Source organism: Manacus candei, unplaced genomic scaffold (genome assembly GCF_025592945.1).
Source record: "Manacus candei isolate 608988 ecotype Guabito, Panama unplaced genomic scaffold, ASM2559294v1 h1tg000050l, whole genome shotgun sequence".
Lineage (NCBI taxonomy): Eukaryota > Metazoa > Chordata > Aves > Passeriformes > Pipridae > Manacus > Manacus candei.
In genome coordinates this window covers 28,078,068-28,099,416 of record NW_026138098.1, presented here as the reverse complement: position 1 = coordinate 28,099,416, position 21,349 = coordinate 28,078,068, and the positions used below count along the sequence as shown (strand labels likewise).

Genomic DNA, 21,349 nt, shown 5'->3' with positions numbered 1-21,349 from the left:
ACATCCTTGTTCCCAGTCCATGCCTACACAACTGATGCATTCTGGGCTTAGGGTTTGATTTAGTTTTTTTTCCAATTGCCCCATATTACCAGAAGCAGTGGGTGTTTCCTACTGGTGATTTCACCTTTACTTGAAGGTAGAAATTGTAGGCATACAGGATGCCTTGGCCCTGGAGCCAGTTCCTTTGTATATCTTTTATAATTTTCCTTTACCCTTCGAATTTTATTCCTCCCCCACTGCTCCTCCTCTTCCTGCCCCTTTTTGCCTCCCCTCCCTGTGCTTCCCTGGCGGCACTGCCGGCTCTGCACAGGCCCAGTTTCTCTAATCAGATGAAGCAGCAGGATTATCTCTCTCCCTCCCTCCTAGGCTCCATTTTATTTCCTCTCCAGCCAAGGGGGGAGCCAGGAAGGGATGCCACATCTAGGCAGAGGGAACCCCATCTCCCAGTCTCCTGCATTTGAAGCTCTCTGACAATCCCACCTCCTTCCCCTTGTCATATGCTCACCTTAGTGTCAACAGCATCAGGCGGATCAAGGAAAGGAAATCTGAACTCTTTTGGCTTTTGTTCTCCTCAGATTTCTGAGCATCTATTTTTAAATACCCTCCAAGTAACTTGGACAGGGAAGCTGGATGTGCAGTCTGTGATTAGGGGGAAGGTAAGGACCACAGAAGTCATGTATTGCCCGTTCTCTCGTCTCCTGTAAGGACACTGAGTCCTCCCTGATTTGCCAGCAGGTCTTTGAGAGTAACAAAGCAGATGAGGGGAAGGCAGAGGAGCTGCACAGAGACAGACCCAGGCTTCTGTAAGTGCTGTGTTGGCAGCAGGGGGTTGAGAGCTGGACTGAAAAGCCCAGAAAATGGTAGTTTCTCTTTTTCTAAGATGATGGGAGCTATGGCTCTGAGCTTTAATTGAATTTAATATATTTCTGCAGAAGGGTTTTTTTTGGTGCTGGTGTCTTTCACTTACATGTGTATGTGTTTGTCTTTTAGTAAGTGTTTCTAGAATATGCTTGTCACTGTTTCTCTGGGGGAGAAAAAACCCCATAATCTTGTTCATCTTATTCCTCTGCACATCTGCAAGTTTATCAAGATGCTGTTTGATTATCCTTTGTGTGTATGTCAGGGGTTTGATACTAAAAATAAGAGAAAAGAGTAAATTGTATTATTTTAAATTACTACCTTTTAGTACTAATCTACCAGAGAATTGTTTACCTTGTTTTTTTATACCATGTGTACCACATGTTTTTTTAAATTCCTAAGAAGTTAATATCCAACACTAGAGAAAACCTGAGGAATATTTCAGTGCTTTCTGCATGTCAGCTCTGTTTTACAGTCTTGCTTCCTAGATAAATGTTCAACTGCTGTTTAGAATGACAAAGAAAAATTTTCTCTTAAACCAAAACATGTCTCTTCCATTGTGAAAGATTTGATTTGGTTTGGCCTTTTATTGTCTCTAGAGGAAATGTTTTAAATCAGAATCCTTAGTAGAAGGGTGTTTTGTGCATATATTGTGGTTTACAACCTCCCGTGATTAAAAGCAAGAATCTGTGCTGATGCACTTCTAGTTTTTAGGGCAAGATGTTTAAAAAAGGGAGGAGGAACAAGCAGTTATTTCTGTTTAGAGAACTCAAAACATGAAGGGTGACTGGAAAGACAGCCATGAGATAAATATATTTTGTAAGATGTCGATCTTGTGCGTAGATAAGATGGACCACACAGAGATCAAAATCTACCTCTCTTCCATTGACTCAAGCTTCAAAGTCATCATCTCGTACAAAAATATCAGTGATTTCCTTGCACCAAGACATGGATTAAAGTTTGCAGGTGGTTGTTTGCATGTTTAAGGTCAAGCATGTGTCTGAATGCTTGCAGGATGTAGATTGTAGTAAGATCCGAGTTCAAAGAGCTCGGCATGGAGTCTCTGTGTATGAGAATTAGATTTAGGGAAGGTTTCATTTATGAGGGTGGATTAGATGAGGACTTTTTGTTTTCATATTGTGACTCAGTAACTCTGTAAAACATTTCTCCAGTTATAGGGTTTTGTTGATTTTTACGATCCAGACCTTTTATCTTAACTGCACTCTAGAGAAGGCTGCAATTGCCATTTAATTGCTCAGACAGTTATCTAAGACTGCATAAACAAGAGCAGTAAACTGCATATGGCCTTGTGGTATCTGAGCTGGTTTATAATACCAAATATCATAAATTCCCATTAGATAACCATATCAAATCCATATTTTTCCTGCCATAGTAGACTATGTGTATTCACTTTGCACTTGAAAAATCAAAGTGTCTGAGGGAGGGTAGAATAGGTGAAAGCTGTTATTGATGATCATTATAGTTTTGAAGTTTAATTTTCTTTCTGTTAAGGGTAATAAGAAAGGGTAAATTGGAGGTAGCGTTAAAACACTCCGGGAGCAGAGGAATTTGCTGTGACAGTGAGATAATGTTACATCTCAGTGCAGGTGAGTTAGTTCTGAGCAGAACAGCAATAAAATCCTGTTTCTTCTTCAGCATCTCTTCTGGAGATTAAAGAGCCTGCATTGTCCATTGCTTTCCCTTGGAGTTAATGTTTTTTTAAATGAGGATGGAGTGTACTTCACTGGTCCCTTGTATTTGGATATTGCAAGCTGTTATCCAATTTGCAGGAGAATGAAGCCTGGGAATGATGCTTTTAAAGGCTAAGGACTAGACAGAGAGCTGTTAATTGAATTTTTTTGTATAAGTACTTTTTCCAGTTAATTAGGGGAAAATATAGCTTCTTTTTGTTACTGTATGCCATAGTTTTACTGTTGCAAGTGACCCTCAAGTCACTGGGCAATTCTCTTACTTCCTAAAGGAAGCAAAGGTTTGTATCTTTGGCAGGTGTGTGTGATATTTCATTACTTGTAGCCCCAAACCATTCTGGCCCAAGAGCAACAATCATAGGCCACAAATGATGTTACACTTTACTGTCTTTGTCAGCCATGAACTCTGGGGTTTTTTTTTGGTTTGTTTGTTTGTGTTTGGGGGTTGTTTCTTTGTCTTTGCCATTTCCCATAGCAATGAGCCACAGCATAGGGCCCTTTGGTTAATTCTTGCACCCTCATTGCGCAGAAATAAGAGGTTTTTAACTGGTGTAAACTGTTAAGCTGTATTAGTGAAAATGCTTCTCTCTGGGCTGTTAAAATTCTGGAAGATCTGAATTATCCAAACTCTGAATAGTCTTGTTTGTTTTTTTCTTGGCAAGAGAGTGGGGGATGTTTCAGTGATGTGAGAGAAACCTTTTCTGTAAAAGCAAAATGAGGGGGAGAAGGAAAATAAATGTTGGAGTACAGTGGTCAGGATTATCTGCATGAGGGATACAATGAGAAGGTAGAGAACTGAAAAATACTGCATGAACTATTCTGTGGTTAAGATAATTTGATGCAATATTTCTTATGGATGCCTTATAACTATTGAATTAATCTATAGCCATGCAGCTGTTAGTTCATATATGTCTTAAGAGCTGTCCCTTAAGGAGTGTCCTCTGATTCCTTGGTGGTTTGTGGGCAAGAAGGTGGTCTCTTCCATTTAGAGAAGCTGTTAAAGTTTTGAGAATAGAGTTGCAGTCAGAGAAATTATCTGTAGCAACAGAACCAGAAAAAAAAAAATCTCTTTGATGCTGCTTAGGTGTATATGCTCTGAGCATGGGAATTGGGTCAGGCCAGCTAAATGAAGTTGACATCAGCCAGGTCTTTGCTGGCTTGGTGTTGAGTGTGAGCATTAAGCATGTGAGTTATAGCCAAGCATCATTCTGCACAAAGAAAGATCATCTTTAAACTGGCCTGGCCCTGTGTGCATCTTTAAAGGTCTGTGTCTTCCAAAATTATGGCTTAACTCTTGCACACTGTGGATTTAATACAAAACAGAGAAAGGAGCAGGAGTATTTCTCCATCTGCAGAGTATTTGCTAATGAAGCTTTAGCAAGGGCACACCTGAGTGTGCAAATGAAGGTTAATGGGATTGAGCAGTTGTAAGACCTTCATTTGACTTGCAGAGCTGCACTGTGGTCGACAGTGCAGAAAACAGGATCCAGTTCATCAGAGCTGAGTTGGAAGATCCAGCTTCCTTTTCAGCTCAAACTAGGCAAACCTGACATGGAAATTGGAGGGATGATGAATTCACAAAGCCACCCTGTTTCATTTGGTTTGGGGTGTTTTTTAGACTTGTAAAATTATTTGGTTCTCAATGGCCTCCAAACTGTGGAAGGGGTGGAGTGTTTTTGTTGAGAGGTGCTAACGGATTGGAAAACTTTTGGAGTCACTGCCTCCTTCATATGTATCCCCTTGCCTGCAGAATACAGGAATCACTTTTGTGATCCTTTCTAAAGTCATTCCTTTTTCAACTTGTTTCAGTAAAAGGTGCAGGTTCCACTAATCAATTAAAAAATGGTTTAGTATTGCAAAGTGGCTGCACATTTCAGCTTCTCTTGAGGCTCAGGATGAGAAGCTACATGAAAACTTCTCATTGGCAAGGACAGATAAAAGCACAAAATTATGAAAACAATAAAAAAAATACCATTGTATCATTCATTTTTGAAGGGACCTTAGGAACCCATCTATTCCAATCTCCTGCTCAAAGCAGAGACAGCTGTGAGATCAGATCAGATTTCTTAGGGTTATGTCTGCTTGGGCCTTGATTATGGTCAAACCAATGTTTGAAAAGCAAAGAATTCCTGTCACAGGGGCTTTATTTATTATAATCAGTATCTTGTTGCTAGCAGCTAACACCAGATGCTTAAAGAGTTATCCTCTAGCTGTCCTCGGGATCTTCCTCTATCCGAGTGATGACAGGAGCTGAACTGTCTTGCAGCTCTTGAGTTGTTTCAAATTTATACCTCAAAATTTTGTGTTCCTGACATTATTAAATGATAAATAAGCTCATTTTGTGATTGAGATTAACCAAAGAGAGGGGAAATTTGCTTCATTACGTAGAGCAGGGTGTAAATGTTAGTTCTAGAGGAAGTTCTTCTCATACTTGGATTTGACAAATATTTGCAAGCTTTAGTCTGCTGCTTTGGTCTGCTACTTTACTCTGTCTTGGTTTTTCTCAAGGTCTCTGGTGGTAAATCAGCCTTGGATAGCATGGATTTTCTTCTAGCCAAGCTCTGATGTTTTTCTTCTTTCCTGAGATGCTCCCTTTCATCCCTTTCAGGCATTTTCTGAAAAATATAGATAATAGTTTCCCACATAGGACTGATCAGATCACAGAGGAATTGGTACAGTTGCTTTTTTGAGAGACAGACAATGCACTTTGACATAATACCACTTTTTTAATGACAAAATAACAATTTTGAAATGAAAACTTCTTCTTCCTAGTTCCTCCCATGTTCTTTGTGTGTACTTTTCAAAGCTAGCTCATACTACAATGGCAGCTTTTAGCAGTGCTATGAAATACGATTAGATAGTCCTCTTTTTAGTCCTTTTCAATACTCACTTATCCCTTTGGATAGAGATTGCCAGTTCTTTTCCAGCTTAAGGATATACAAAAGACAGCTTGCAGTGTGAACTGACAGCTTAAATTTCTGAGAGAATCTCTTTTTCATGAGAAGTCCATCGTAGTAAATAAAAGCTTGCAAGTGAATGTGGCACTGCAGGACAACATGGTCTGCAGTTGTGACAGCGTTGCTTATAAAGGTTTAATGAAGCTGCTTATAATAACACATTGCTATTTAATATACCATGCATATTATATAGAGAGTATATACGCACAACACCTAATTTGAGAAACTCTGGTAATACTGGGTTTGTGTATTTGAAATCCTTAAGATAACTCATCCTCACTTGATGCTTGAAAGCTGGAGGGGGGAGGGTGCTTCTGAGGCTTGATTAGTGTCTCTACTGGTAAAGTGAGCTTTCTGCAGGTACAACAAGAATTTCCTGTAGAGATGCTCTGTTTATTTCTTCCAAACCAAGTATTACAAAAGAAGGGCCAGAATACATTATTTTCAATCTCTTATATTTAATATCTTTCATTCTGGGATTTGAAAGCACTCTGCAATCATGAATTAAGCCTTTAAATACCTACATCAGGGACTTCTGCATCTAATCCCTGAGTCACAGTGAGTAAACTGAGTCACAAAGGGAATGACTTCCTCAAGGTCATACAGTATGTCAGTGGGCACAGACAGAATTAGAAGGCAATTGTTTCCTCTTTCTAATTACTGAGCAATTGTTATTTATAATCTGGAAGTCAGTTTTCTGTGGGTCTACAATGTAAAAGTCAGTCTTTTCCCTGCCACCACTGAGAGCGGCTTCTGGAGTTAGATAGATTGTCGTTTTGAATCTTTCTTTTCTGCAAGGTTTTGTGTATAGTTCACAAACACTCATTTAGATAAAGAACTAAAGGGGCTTTTGAGGCCCTTTGTGTGGTGTTCAATCACAGGAAAAAACCAGGGAACAAGAAATGAAGGTAAATTACTGGGTCTCACTAGATGAGTTGTCAGATTTCTCTAGGTAGGAAAGAGATTCAGCTATTACGTGTTCAAGAAGAATGAACCGTCTTTGATTGTTTTGATGGGGCATCTTTCAGTCTAAAATACTGTTTTCCTTTACTCTAATGGAGATGTTTTTGCTATTATTATTACTTTTGCTTATTTCCCCATTCTTCCTGTTTGATGCCACTATAGGAACTGCCATCCTTCAATTAATGTTGATATGTGAACATGAAAAGCCACTGTACCTGAGGCTATATCCAGGCAGTATCTTTAAGGCAGATTTGAGCTAATAACTAGTTATAAAGCTTTTATCTCTGTTGGCACAACACTGGACCAAGTGAGGGAGCTTTTTGGAAAGGCTGGGCATGTTAGACAGAGGCTCAGCTCTGTGCTTTTGGCCACCGCCTTCCAGCCAGCACTGAGCACACACACACTGACTGTGTCCACTCACACAGGCTCTGTGACAGAGCTTTAGGTGTCAGAGGTGTGTTCACTTGTCAGGGCAGAGTATTTCACTGCCCTCATGTTCAAAGGTAACTAACTACAGTGCTGAATCCCGTTATTAAAGCCAGGGTATCCATAGGGCAGGGTGGCTTGGCTGAGTTCGTATCTTCCCTCTGACTGTTGCTGTTAAGCTTTCAAGCAAATAGCAAAAATGATTATTTGAACATTTTCTACTAAAACACATGAATTTACAAGTAAATGTTCTAATCTTGGAACGCTTAGCCAGGTTGGGTGGAGTTTGTTGGACGTGGAAACTGCTGGCCTCTTGTAAAGGTTGCATTAATATCCAACTGTATTCCCTTGCTCTGAGATTGGAAGCAGGCTGTAAATGAGCTGCTGGTTTTCTGCAGGATTTCTAAGTTCAAGCTGCTTCACAGGCAGCTGTGATTCACACAGTTTGCAGGCTTGGGCCTCTGACAGGCAGAGGCTTGCTGAGCAAGCAATGGCCATGTGTTTTTGCAGAGTTCCAGATCAGTGGGTTTGCTTTGGGAGTGGTCTGCTCAGGACTGAGGAGTAGACACAGAAAGAGAGCTTTGAGGAGCACAGGTCTTTCTATACCAGACTCACCCTGTCTCCTCCAAGCTGGTACATGTGATGGAATACAATTTGATCCTCTGCTGTGAAGAGGAAAAGGTTCACTAGTGTCTGTCACTCTGAAATATATCCAAATGTTCATAGATCACTGCAAACATTTTCTGCATTAAAGATTAATTCCTAAAGAAATTGTGAAATGTTTTTCCCACAGGACTTCTGTACTACCAGTGGATACCAGTAGCCAGCAATTCTTAGCAGCATAAACCTGGCAGCTGAATTAACAGTTTCATTTTGCTTAATTCTGATCTGCTTAAGCCAGAAAGACAATTATATTAATATACCACTTCTGTAGGCACGCACTATTCACTGCAAGCATGATTCTAGGTCAGTGTTGCCTGCTGTCATAATATTTGATTTTTCTAAAGCCCCAGCTGCTGAAAACAGCTGATCACATGAGCACATCAGCATATTTCAGTTGTAATTAAAATGTTTTAAGTCCTCTGACTTATAACTGTACAATATCTCATATTTTAGCTCTGTTGGGTGTATTGTAGGGTAATTGTATGCTGAGGCAGATCTGTGTGCACATTGAGTGGGAGTAATGTTTTGCTTGTAAAATTCTTCTAAAAAAAGATCAAAATCCAAGAGATTTTTGAAATTGTTTCTGGGACAGATGATTAGATAACGGTGGTGAAGAGGATGCGTAGTTGCACAGTAATCATGCAGTGGTGTCAGGACTACATCCCAACACATGCTTCCCTTGTGACAGAGTGTGCCTCTGGTTTCCCAATGATTTATTTACAGCCCCATGTGAATTGTCCTTCCTGGGAATTCAGCTACAGATGTCACTGAAATAGTCTCTTTGGGTTCATCCATATCAGGCTCCTCTCTTGTAGCACTCTCACTTTAACCTTTCTTATTCTTAGAATTCAGAGTTCTCAGCTCTGCTTTCCTGGCTCAGTCTGTACCAGAGCTGTGGGCTGTCCCTGCTGGTTCTTAAAAGAGAATGTTCACCCTCTTGCATGGTGAACTTTTCTTGCACTGTTGGGGTAATTGTGGACACAATGGCCCTGTCCCTCTGCACTGAGGTGAATATATTGGAAAATGTTGGAATCTATTAATTTTCTGGTGTGCCAACTCATTTATTATCCCCTGGTGAGGTCACTGGTAACCAGGCTACCCATAGTCCCTTCAGCATTTGGGGGAGGAGGTCTCTGCTTCACTCCTCAGTACAGAGATGGAAAAAGGGGACTCAGGAAAAAGGGGACTCTTTCCTTCTCATCTTGTTACCAATCCATGCAGAGAGATGTCTGTCCAGTGTGCCTTTGCAGTCCTGTGCACTGAGGGTCAGAACTCTTCTGCTCTCGTGTTTTCTAGCCTGTCAAATGTACTCCTCTTCCTCTTCCTACAGGGAATTATGGTCCCAGTGACACGAACCACTGTCACTGGTGCTTCTCGTGGTGCAGAACTGAAAAATGATCCCATTCATTGCCATCAGTGTGCACTTATCTGCTGTGTCCATCTGATGGCTTTTGTAAGTGCCCAGACCAGTCTGTCCTGTGGATCTGTCTGAAGCTTGAAAATATTTAAGATGACCCGAAATATTCACAAAAGGACATTAGCAGATTGAACTGAATAAGTCATAGTACATTTATAATGCTATTCCAAAATGGAAAGCCTACAGGAAGATGATGGATTAAAGGTTAAGTGATTGGGGTCTCAACCTAAGTCTTTATTAATCTAGTTGCATTGAAACAGTTGTATTGACAGAATTTAGAGAAATTCTTTTATGTTCCGTGACAAGGGATACCTTTTACCCTATTGTAACTCCTCTATTTCTTCCTTTCACTTATAATTCACCAAAATAAAATAACAATTAAAAACAACAACAAAACTCCTAATCCCAGACACTTGAACCTCTAAGCTTTTTACCAAGGCTAATCCTGTTTTGCCAGTGTCTTTCAAGTGGTTTGACTCCCCCCACCCAATATAAATGTTAGTGATTACTGCTAATGAACTGTTTCTTTCAGTAGTAGTAATTAGGGAGAGGCCATCAGAACTCATCATACTAACATGTCAATCTTTTTCTGAGTGCAGAACAGATCTTTCTTATCTTGTGGAAATGACTGGTAATTCTCAGTGCGGGCAAGCAGGGACACATTTTTAGACATAACCTTGCTCTTATTTTTTTTTTATTTTGGTGGTATAAGTCTCTTCCAAATTAGTACTGCTCTAAAAGAAATCAATGTCATATTAGATGATGTTCCTTTTTATGTCATTTTACCACTGTAAACATGTATCTTAGAAGTTCAGTCGCAGATTCCAATAAGGAAGACACATTGCTTAAATTCCAGGCCTGAAGAGAACACAGTGTAAATATGCTGTACTGCTTCTGGCATCTGAGGTAATTTGGCTGTTCAGGCAGAAATTCAGGTTTTCCTGTGTGTGTTGTCTTGTGTCCCAGGCAGGTGTCAGCCGTGTTTATGGCTACATGACAGCTGCCCCTTAGGTTGTAGTTCTGTCATTTTAACCATAAACTATTCTTGCCTTTTCAAATGTATAACCATGGTGTTTGTAATAAGATTAAATAGAGTTAAGAACCTACATATAGCAGCCTTCTATTCAAGTAAATCTCCTAAGTTAATTAAAATCACACTACTCTCCTTGTATAAAACATATATGTGTTTGTCTTGGAGTTTGGTGCTATTGCAGAAATTCTGTGTTTGCCTTATGAAGCTGATTATTGCACAGGTTACTGAGGCACGGTGGGGCCAGAATGATGCAAATAAAGGAGCAAATTCAGGGCAAGGACCCAAAATTTACAATTATCATCCAAAAATGTTGGTGTGGATCAAATTGCCAAATGTTTTTCCAAATTCCACATTTGCATATTATTGCTCTCACCTCTGAAACTGGCTCTGATCACCATTTTGCTGTCAGATGCTGGTTTTGAAAGCATAAAATGAATCGTTATGAGGAAATTTTTATTTTTTTTAATTGTATGATCAGCAAAGTGAGAACAAGTGAAACAGCCTGCAGTCACTATTATAAGTGTAGTTGACTTGTGGGTTGACCATCACAGTTATATAAAGCAAAAATAAACTGTGAAACTCTTAGAGAAATAAGTCTCTGGCACTGCATGCATGTTTTTAGTAAATAGCATTAAATTTCTCTGACTCTTCCCAAATTCTGCAACTAACTTGTATTGTTTAATGTGTTAGGTGATTAATACTGCCTCACTGTCTATTGTTGCTGTTGTTAACAGAGTACTAAACAGGGGTTTATAAAAAAGAGGGAAAATTGCTCTTTACATGGGCAGATAGTGATAGGACAAGGTGGAAAGATTTTAAACTAAGAGATGGGAGATTAAAATTAGATTTTAGGAAGAAATTCTTTATTGTGAGGGTGATGAAGCACTGGAACAGTGAAGTTATGGATGCCCTATCCCTAGAAGTGTTCAAGGCCAGGTTGGATGGAGCCCTGAGCAACCTGATCCAGTGAGTGGCATCTCTGCCATGGCAGGGAGTTGGAACTAGGTAATCTTTAAGGTCCCTTCCAAAGCAAACCATTCTGGGATGATTCTGTCAAAGAGCATAGTCGCTCTTGCCAAGTTGCAGTGCAGATTTTTTCTTGAATTCTCAAAATCAAGCATCCTAGAAGGATCCAGCAGCTGAGTTACTTTTATGGCATTTTGTAGTTTCTCTCTTTGCTTGTTGGAGGAAATGCAAGCATGGCTGGATTTCTTTTGTTATTAACACATCATCTCATGTCAGTATCCCGTGCTACTATCCTCTTTATGACATCTATGATCTGTTTTGTGGATGTCTCATTTGTCATAGCACTATTTTGAAGCCTGCCAATGCGGGGAAGAAAGCAATCACTAACGGATACATAACACAGGAGCTAAATATGATCATACTGGAATACATGGAGTATTATTATTTTATATATTGACATGCGTGGAACATAAAAATACTGAAGAATTTTACAATCATCATTAATTTACCAGTGTATGTCTTTCGATTCATAACATACATTATATTTAATATTTTGAGACTAAATTTACTGGTGCATTAAATAGGTCACAACTTTAATCATAAGTCATAGCAAAATACACATTTGTTGCTTTAAAGCAGTTCAGTGGAATTAGTGAAAGCAGCCTAGATCCTCTCATAAGCTATCTGAAGCTAAGCCAAAAATAGTGGATGTTAATTCCATTTCTATCCTAATCCTTTCTCTGCTTGTCTAACAATTTTCTATATATTCACAGCAGAGTATCTGCCTCAAAGTTACTGCTTTCTTGTTTGTCTATTCAGGTGTGGATTTCCTTTGAACTTCAAAATTAGAATATTTCAGACAAACTCAGAACCTACAATAGGTATTTTTGAATTAAATTCCTTTCCTATAAATTATATATTTACTTTTTAAGAAGCAAAGCTAAGCAAAGCAATCTTCTCTACCCAGCATGCACAGAGAAAGCTGGTTTGGGTCTCTAAGTACCCAGTAAATCAGCTGTGTCTCTGTGTTTCACATGCTAATCCATTTCTAATTAGCTGATTCACAGAATACAGTGGTGGTGTGTGACTGTGACATTAGAGACGTCCCATGTTTTGGGGGTGGATTTTGTTGTTTTTTTTAAAAGTTTGTCACACAATTCTGGGTGCCTGATCCATCCCCTTGCTGGTAGGTGTGTCAGTATGACCATCCAGACACTTCTGCTTCCCTCCTACTCCTTCTCCACGGCTGGATGAGCCGCCCAGGCCCACGGGGACGTGTGGCACTGGGCCCCTCCTGGGGGGGGTGGACCTACACAGGAGAATTTCTGTGCACCCTGAGCAGCCAGTGCCAGCACTGCTCGTGTGAAATGTGGTTTGGGAAGTAGGAAGTAGGAAGATTCCATGCCATTTCCAAAGACTTGGGAAGAAGAGCGCTGCATGTACAGCTTTGCTGTGGGTTTGTGCCATGTGTGAGTTTGTGTTTCTCCAGAGGGGCACAGCCTTCTTTTCCCTCCCCGTGCTGACGTTAGTGATTGGTGTGGTTGGATTGATGAATTGATGTCAAGAGAGCTAAGCCACTGAAAAAAAAAAAAAAAGTCAAGGGGATCAGCAAGCTGGTGCTGTTTGTGGCACACCTGCAGGCTCACTTGTGCTGCTGTGAAATGCTGAGGCAACATTTGGCTGCAGCAGAGGGGAGGAAAGGCCAGGGCTGCCACAGGTCTGCTCTGCAGCTGTCACTCCCCGTGCAGAGCTCCACGTGCACAAGTCCGGCTCAGGGCCCTGCCTCTGCCAGGTGGACACAATGTGCTGGTTGTGTAAGAGCTCCAGAGTGGGCCAAAGGAGCAGGGAATGGAGGGGGGAAGCAGTAGGTGGCCTATAAAAGGAGAAATGTTCAGGCTGTCTGGGAAAAGTAACTCCAGATTTCAACATGACAGGAAAGTGCATTATTCTCAAGGAAGCTGTTTCATCTTGCTTGAATGGGGCTTTGTTTCCTTTTTTTCCCCATCCTTAACTGTGTCATAAAGTCTCAGGTGAGAAGGTGAGATGTGGTTTTAGTTAACTGGTAATCATTCCTATTGTTTTCAAGGCCCAAATCATAGGATAATTGTTACAGTTGTGCTAGCCTGGAACACTGGTCTATCTGAGCAAGGATGTTTGGATGCTGAGGGTAGTTGCTGGTTTTAATGTCATACATGTGCATATGTAATATATGTTGCATTGGCCCACATTCGGTCTTGATTTCACCTGCAGTGGGGCAAAAATAAATTTCTTCAGAGTTCTCTTGGAGGTTTTGTTGCCAGCATCACACTGGATGTTGTTTTCAGTAATGTCACTATATTTGGACTGTTTCATTTGTCTGAATCTGTTTTGTGTGGGGTGATGAATCAAATTGCATCACTTCTTTCAGTTACAGAGGTTTCTGCAGTAGTGCTACACATAGAAAGTAAATAGAGGCCTTGGTCTTTGTGTATATTTACGTATTTGAACCTTGTAAACTTTGTGAGAGAACCCTTCAAAGTTCACAGAGCCGTGTATCATCTGTAAGAGGATATGTTTGAGCCTTCCCTTCACCCGAGTTTCAATATGTGTGGCTAAGGATTCCCACGAGTCAGTGTTGTTTCATCCCGGTGTGTGTGAGAGCCTTTGCAGGTGTTATCTGTTAAAGAGATTAAGTGTAAGGTTCTCACCTTGCAGACAGCTATGCTGTGGTGTTTAATCCTATTGACTCCTCTGAGCTCTGTGTGGCAGACTATCCCCACGTGTGTAAGTCGCTGCAGGACAGGTAACGTGCTGGAGGAGGTGAAGCATGTATGAAGGACAGGAAAGTGCCTTTTTTCTGCATACAGTCCAAATTTGAGCAAGCCCTTTGCTAGACCATGTTGCTGCCAATCACAAGTCCCTGCTACACAACCAGCAGTTAGAAGCTTCCCAAGGAAGTGATTGCAAATATTATTATTTTTTAATGTTGTCGTGCTCAATTTAATTTCATTATGGAAAATAGGCAACACAGCTGGATTTCAGGTGATGGGAAAATTGCAACCTGTTAGCCTGCCAAAGTTACCAGTAAAAATGGAATTACAAGCACTGATAGCTGCCTGGATCAGCAGTAGAGCTCTTGGTTTGTGGATGGAGCAAAAGGCATGCTCTTTATCAGTTGTGCTGTTTGGTAGATGACTCTTTGAGCCTGTAAATATCACATTAGAAGGATCACATATTAGAAGCTTCTCACTGAGAGGGTCAAATGTGAGCCCTTGCAGCCACCATGTTCTTGGTGTAATGAGTGAATTTTCCTGTTACATTTGCAGAATGCTTTTGTTCACCACGGGTATGTACCTTTTTTGTTCCGCACATTCATTTTTATTTTAGTGATACAGTGCACAGTTGTGCAGGTTTCTGTAGGAGACCTGCTTGGGAGGCAGAGTGTATAGAGAACATCTGGGGGAAAGTTGTCTTAAATGAGAAACTGGGGCTTCCACTATACATCTGCACGACAAAATATCCAGTAGTACTTGACCTCGAAGAAATGCAAAAATGCTCTAGATTTTCCTGTTCAACAGAATGAGTTCCTGTAGAAAAGAAATACACCTATGTGTGTAGTTATAGATACATGAGCATATTAAAATATCCTAGTTATGGAAATATTGCAACACCTCTGTGACACCGAGGGAATGTGCACAGTCAGTCAGTGGAAGATCTGATTGAATCAGCAAAAATAAGCCACTAAATCTGGTTAGATTCAAAATCTTCCATCACAGCTTTTCTTAGTTGTGGCAATGCTAACGTAAGTGTTAACAATATATAGCTACATCCACCAGTAGGAGCAAGAAGTGACTGAAAAAAGGGCAGGAGAACCACAACACTTTGGTTAAAGATTTTCTTGTTTTGTTTTTACCCTGCTTTCAGTGCAGTGAGTGTGCACTTTCCACAGCCAGCATGAACTTGTGGATTCCCAAAGGTGATCAGCCCAAGCAGCCCAAAGCATGTACCCTTAACAGTCTGTGCTGAGGTGCAGACTCTCCTTGGGCCTTTATGGTTCCTAGAGGAGTTTCCTCTCCCACCTTTCACTGGATCCCTCTTTGCTGCCACCTCCTATGGTGCCAGTGGTCAGCACAAGCTAGAAAGCCCCCTGAGCTGTCACAGTCCAGCTGGGCATCAGTGCCCTGTGCTGCCCAGCACTATTTGTTCTGGGAACACTGGCACTGACTCCACACAGGCCTGGGAGAGCTCATTTCTTTGGGTTTCATGTCACGTCTCCTGTGCCACAGGTAGCCAAACCAGTTTTGTTCATATCTACAGTTCACTTGTGTGGAGTCTGGGAAAACAGTTGACTAAAATAGTGATCTTCTTGTGAAATGAAATATGAAGAAGCTTGAGTATGGGGAAAAGGGAGAACTTGTTCAGCTGTTAATGGCTTTGGTAATGTTTGAAAGCTCCAGCAATAGCTGGATAAGTTCTGAAATTATGATGTCAAGAGACTAAAAACTGAACGTTTCTTTGTTTTGACAATCAGTTAACATTGTTGGCTTAATGAGCACTGTGGCAAAGAGTTATCCTGTTTGAAAATACATCTGTCTTTGCTTAAGTTACATGACATCTCTGCATGTCCCAAAAACAGCTCCAGTGAATTCAGGGGAGATGATAGTTGGGATTGTTTTTGTTAAAAGGTAGAAACCAAAAAAATTTTTTCCCTTTGTGTTTTGTGAAATGGAAAAAAACCAACCAACCAAAAAAAAGAAAAACAAACCAAACCAAAAAATCCTCACCAGAATTTCAATAAAACCAGAATCTGATTTAGGGAAAAACCCTTTGTGGAAACTGACTGGCCTGAGTACACATAGACTAGAATACTGCGCTTTTTCAAAGGTATTTGTGAACTGTGAGTAGCAAGAAGCCCAGGCAGAAGGCAATAGAGATTATAGTTTCTGGTACATTTATTTCCTTCTTAAATTGCTTCTTTTTCTTCTCCACCATTTTCTGCAGATCTCTCTTTTTTGCCATGTCAGCTGACAGCCACCAGCTCCACACTCATTCCTACCAGGACTCGCTGAGTTCTACTTGTCACAGACTCTTGAATGTCAACAGTCACCCCCTGTCCAAGAGCTCCTCAAATCTGACCTGTATTGGGCAATCAAGTCTAGAGGAAAGGCTAAACAACAAACAGGAGCTGAAGAAAAGCTACAGTAGCACCATCTGCCATACCCTGGAAAACAAGAGTGATGCAAGGAGTGTGCAGAGTCCTGGGTGGTCCTCCTCACAGCCTGGGAGGATGGGACTTGGATCAGAGGTCCAGATAAGTGACCCGTCAGCAAATGACCGTTCAGAGAGCAGAACTAAGACTATGAACCATTTCCTTATCACAGAACAGCCTTCAGCATCCTGGGAAGTGGGGGATGCTAAGATGTGTGTAAAGAGCAGCACCACTGAGAATGTTTCTTCAGCCTGTGCTGCTCACCAGCAAAGCATGTGTGAAATGCAAGAATCAAGAACTGCCCTTCAGAGAAGCCACTCAGACCTAACCTGCAGCTGCAAACAGCAGACTTATGTCACTCACATAGAAACCAGTGCCACCCACTCCAGCCTGAGCTCTTCTAGCTGCAGACATGGCCCACCAGGGGCTAGGATGTCCTTCCCAACACAGAGGTTTGGATCAGAAACGAATGAAAACACATCTCACTATCAAAACCTTGTGACTCATCTTCCAGTCCTGCCTAGAGACCAACAAGTACCCACAAACACCTTTGACAGTGGCACTATTCCACGTAACACTACTGTTTACACAGATCCTGGCACGTTTCACGCTGCTGTTCTAGGACACCACATGCCTGGAAATGGTTTCCCAAACAGGACAATGTTCAATCAAGCCACTGGGATTATCCATGGCGGTCTGACTTATGGTAATATTCCAAACTCTGCATACTCCCCCATGGTGATGGCAGTTCATAACAACTCTGCAGGGCCCTGCAGTATAAGGCAGGATGCCTTGAAGGCAGATGCCACCATCCCTGCCTACTGCCACTCCTTGCCCATCCCGTCCATACAGCTCGTTCCACGGTTGGTGTGCTCCGTAAGTGAGACAGGAAGAGAGCCAGCAGCACCTGGCTATTTTCATTCCTTTTCTGCTTCAGACATTCTGACCTATCCTAAGCTGGTGTCTTCAGTAAGTGAATCGGGCCTGGATGCCAAGAGAGTCCTGAAGTGCTGTAATGTTCCTGGAGAACAACTGCAGCACGCTCAGCACTGTGCTCATCAGGAGAGAGCTCCTCCAGAAACCAAGGCTGCCTGCATTGCCCTCAGCAGCCAGCAAGGTGCAGACATGGTAGTGACAACTAAGGATATGTGGACTATGACCTCTATGAATGATTTAACCAGAGGACTGAAACCACCTCTTGAGCGCAGAGATGCCGAGGTACAAACTCTTCCGACCATGGAATGCAAATCTGTGGCTACAAGCCCAGCAGCTGCAGCAGAAGGTCACCCACATGTGTTCCCAGAGGTGAACCTGGAGCAAGACTTGGAGGCCCCCAAAACTCCAGTACGTGAAGTGAGGTGGGATGATGAAGGAATGACGTGGGAAGTGTATGGGGCATCCGTGGATCCAGAAGTTCTCGGGGTAGCCATTCAAAAACATCTCGAGTTTCAGATAGAACAATTCCAGACAGAGCCTGCTGAGGTGGCTGAGAAAAGTAATGAGGAGCCACCTCCTGAAAAACCAGCAAAAAAAAGGCCTTTCAGGACAGTGATGCATTCCCTGAGATATCCAAGCTGTTGTGCTCGTTCCAGCACTGCAGTGGAGTGAGCACAGCTGTAGGATGCAGGATAGCTGTGCTGCTTTTAAATTGTAAATAAATGCTGACTCTTAACTGATAACACAGTCCACATCAGGATAAGTGGGAGAAGTTCAGTGATCATCGAATATACATCAGAGCAAGGAAAAACCTGTGGTTGGGCCATATAACAGAGAATATAAGCTGGTATCTACATCCTGTCGTCCGAATGCTCTTGACTGTTGTAATGTAGCACTGTTTTCTTCTGTGTTATTTTAAACTGTATTGTAAGGAATGAAACTTCTTTTCTAAATGATGGATCTTTTTAAAATAATGATGATTTTTTCTGTATTTTAATAATTTAGGGCTAGAAAACAAAGTTAGAAAATGACGCTTTCATCAAAGTTCTTAGCTTTCAATCCTACTCCCTTAAATCGTTTTGGGAGCTTTTGCTGTTAATTTATACAAATGCTGGCTATAAGCCCACTTTAACTGTAGAATGACAAACTAGTGTAATGCTCTATGACAAAGAATTGTAACTTTTTCTACGTAACTGTAATTTCAGTATTGCTAGTCTGAACTCTTCCCTCTGCAAGCTCACGTACATTGGATGCTCCTCCAGCTTTCCAATTAGTTTGTAGTTATGATGAATTACACTATAAATATCCAGAACTGATGTTTACCAAGTGATTGACACAAATGTACAGTATTACCAAAGATGACTCATGTAATGTGAATTACTTACTGAATGCTTGTTTTAGAGACATAAACAAGAAGGTGTTCAGATTAGTCTGTCACACATCATACCCTACAACTCGTAAGCAGTTTTGTTTTGCTTATATTAAAAGTAATTTCCAGTGAGTTCTTTTTATGTGCATCTATGCTGATCAGTGGTTATTTGGCTGTTGCATAAGCCACAGGGGACAGTTTGCATGTAACCTTTGCTCGTCTTGTGTTTCTCCTCTGGTCTGACGTCAAGCGCCTGCTGAAAGTCAGACCTTGTGTCTTCCCCAAAGTACAGCTCTAAGGTTATTTGTTCCGAGTGCCTTGGTCATTTGGGCAGCTTAAAGATTTATTTTCTCCTAAAAACAACTTTGCAAACCATTTCTCAGTGAGAAACCTTTTATGATAGTGTAATGCAGCCATGGTGCAGGGCCTGCTTGAAGTGAAAGGTTTGTCAAGGAAGCTGAGAATACCATTCCCAGTGTCATACGTGGCCTTTGGTCAATGAGCTGTGATGCATTCATTTAATAATATAGAGTGGCTGAAGATCAAATTTTCACTCCTGGACAAAGTGGAATTAAGCAGAGCTGGCTGCTGTGAAATTCACTTTGAGTTCAGGAGGCTTCATTCAGGCCCTGGGACTTTGGCCTCAGTGAAGTCTGAGCTCAAAATGGGTTTTATACAAACCAAGTCTGAAACCACTGGAATATGATGCCTTACTCAGGATGCTTCTATAGCTCTGAGCATCCAAGTTTTGATAATGATCCTGGATGTTAAAATTCCTTTTCTTTAAGCTTTAATAGAAGTAAAGAAGTAATGAGTAGCTAAATAAAATCACTCTGCTGTTATTTAGAGTTTAGCTAAACAGTTTCTATATGAACTTATTTTATGGCCCAGAGTATCAAACGCTGATTTCTCCCTTTCTTCAAATATTACACTTTGAGAATTTCAAGCACTATGGTGGTCTAAAACCTTATGTTGTCTATTAGCTTGTCATTGGGTGTGCAGGAGAATTAAAGATTTGAAGAGTCAAACTAAACCTTTAAAATAGCAAGTGTACCTTGTTCCCATGGCCATCATAATCCATACTTTTAAGCTATTTGACGTGTGGAATAACCTGTATTCTCTTTCCCACCCCTGCCAATCCAAGAACCCCTCTAAAATAAAGCCCCCCTGCTCTAGGAAGGTGATAAAATAGGACCAGTATCAAACTTGTCAGAAAGAGATAGTTTGCAGAAGGGATTGGAACAACATGGCCAGGTCCCTGGAATCCTTTGGCTGTTGTACTATAAAAACTGGAACAACTCTTGGATTTCATACGGCTCTGGTGGCAGTTATTTGTGGTTTGTGCATTGCTGCCACAGTCCTAAATACTGATTATCATTCCTGAATGAGAAAAATAACAAGTAAGGAGAGAGGATACCAATGATTTGCAAGTCCAGAAAAACAGATGCTCACTTATTACAGTCTTTAGGATGACAATTGGAGTTGTTGTTGTTTATAAAAATAGTGTTTATGTTTGAGGATTTCCTATGCTTTTGCAAAGGTTTAAAGTACAATGTATATTAATGGAGATTTAAGGAAAAAAATACCAACTGAAACACTAATCTGAATATCAGCTGCATGGATAAAATAAGTCTTTTCTCTTGTATGATAGATGCCTCCAAAAAAAGGCAATTTGGATTCACTTTGCATTTGGGTTCAATTTAAAAAAAAAATTAAATGCAACCACATTGTGTATTAAGTATTCTCTGTTTAAGTGTTGCTCTTATAAATGTGAGAACTCTGATTCTGTTTTTTAATGTTTTCTAACTTAGGAAAATCCAAATCCATTACATTCTATTTTCAAATATGAATAAAGTAGCAGAAAAGCTCATACTGGATTTATAACTGAGTGGGTCAATGCTGAACACAGATGCTTATCAAGCCAAGGTGAAATCAGGGCGTATTATTTTCTTGAGCCCATTTGAAAACCAGTTTGCACTGCATCATGTTGCCTCTGCTCCCCAGCCTGAATGCTGAGGTACCAGCTACAGCTGAGGAAATTGGGATTGCCTTTCCCTGGAATCCTCAGTGAGGGCTGCACTGACACACTGGATGCTCTAACCATTTTGCCTCAGTGCTCCTTGTTTCCCTTAACATATGGGAACAGCCACAGCTAATGCAGCGTTTTGGATGTGTTATGTTGTCCATACACACTAACTAATGTCTCTAGAAGGATTTCATTGGATATGATACTTGAGGCTGAGATTGATAGTGGGCTGAGATGCTTAGCTCAGTGGCTCTGCACAGGTTAAAGGGAATTGATACTAATATCAGTATGCTGAAGAAAGGGCTCTGAAAAGGGGTTAGAATAATTCATTTCACTCTGAATTATTATTTACTGTTACCATTCCTAGAGGAGAGACCAAAACCTGTCAGACATTTGACACTGACTATTATCATTGCACAGTTGCTATTTGAGATAACCTTTGACTGTGGGGTTAAATACTGAAATAGAAAATATTCTCTCAATGTTTTAAATAAAAACCTCCCACAGTTAAATCGATTTTTAAAAAACAACAAGCTACTAAAAAGTTGCTTTGTCATTGTCGTATCGGTCACTTTTAAAATCACTGTCCTTATTGTTTGGTCCTCTCCTGACAATGTCCGTTTGTTCTGAGGAGCAGCTTTCTAGGGTTGTGTGTGTGACAGGTTGCTTAATGTCTGGGAATCGAGTGGAAAGGCCACCTAATCAAATTCACTCCAGGCCCAGTAACGTGGCTGCCCCCATAACAAACCCCCCAGCATTCCTGCTGCCCCGGGGCGATGAGGAGGCAGCAGCTGGATGGGGATGCGCTGCTGAGGGGCTCTCTGAAGGCTGGCAGCCT

General features: G+C 41.0%; 1 protein-coding gene across 2 annotated transcripts in view; it reads left to right on the top strand.

Moving 5' to 3' along the window:
- Positions 1-20,424, top strand: part of GPRIN2 (G protein regulated inducer of neurite outgrowth 2) — a 37,968-nt gene extending 17,544 nt beyond the window's left edge. For both annotated transcript variants that reach the window (XM_051799834.1, XM_051799832.1), the window contains one exon: positions 15,973-20,424. In XM_051799834.1, coding sequence (XP_051655794.1) covers positions 15,973-17,788 — 1,816 coding nt within the window. In that variant the 3' untranslated portion in view covers positions 17,789-20,424. The remainder of the gene's footprint in view (positions 1-15,972) is intronic.
- Positions 20,425-21,349: the final 925 nt, after the last annotated feature.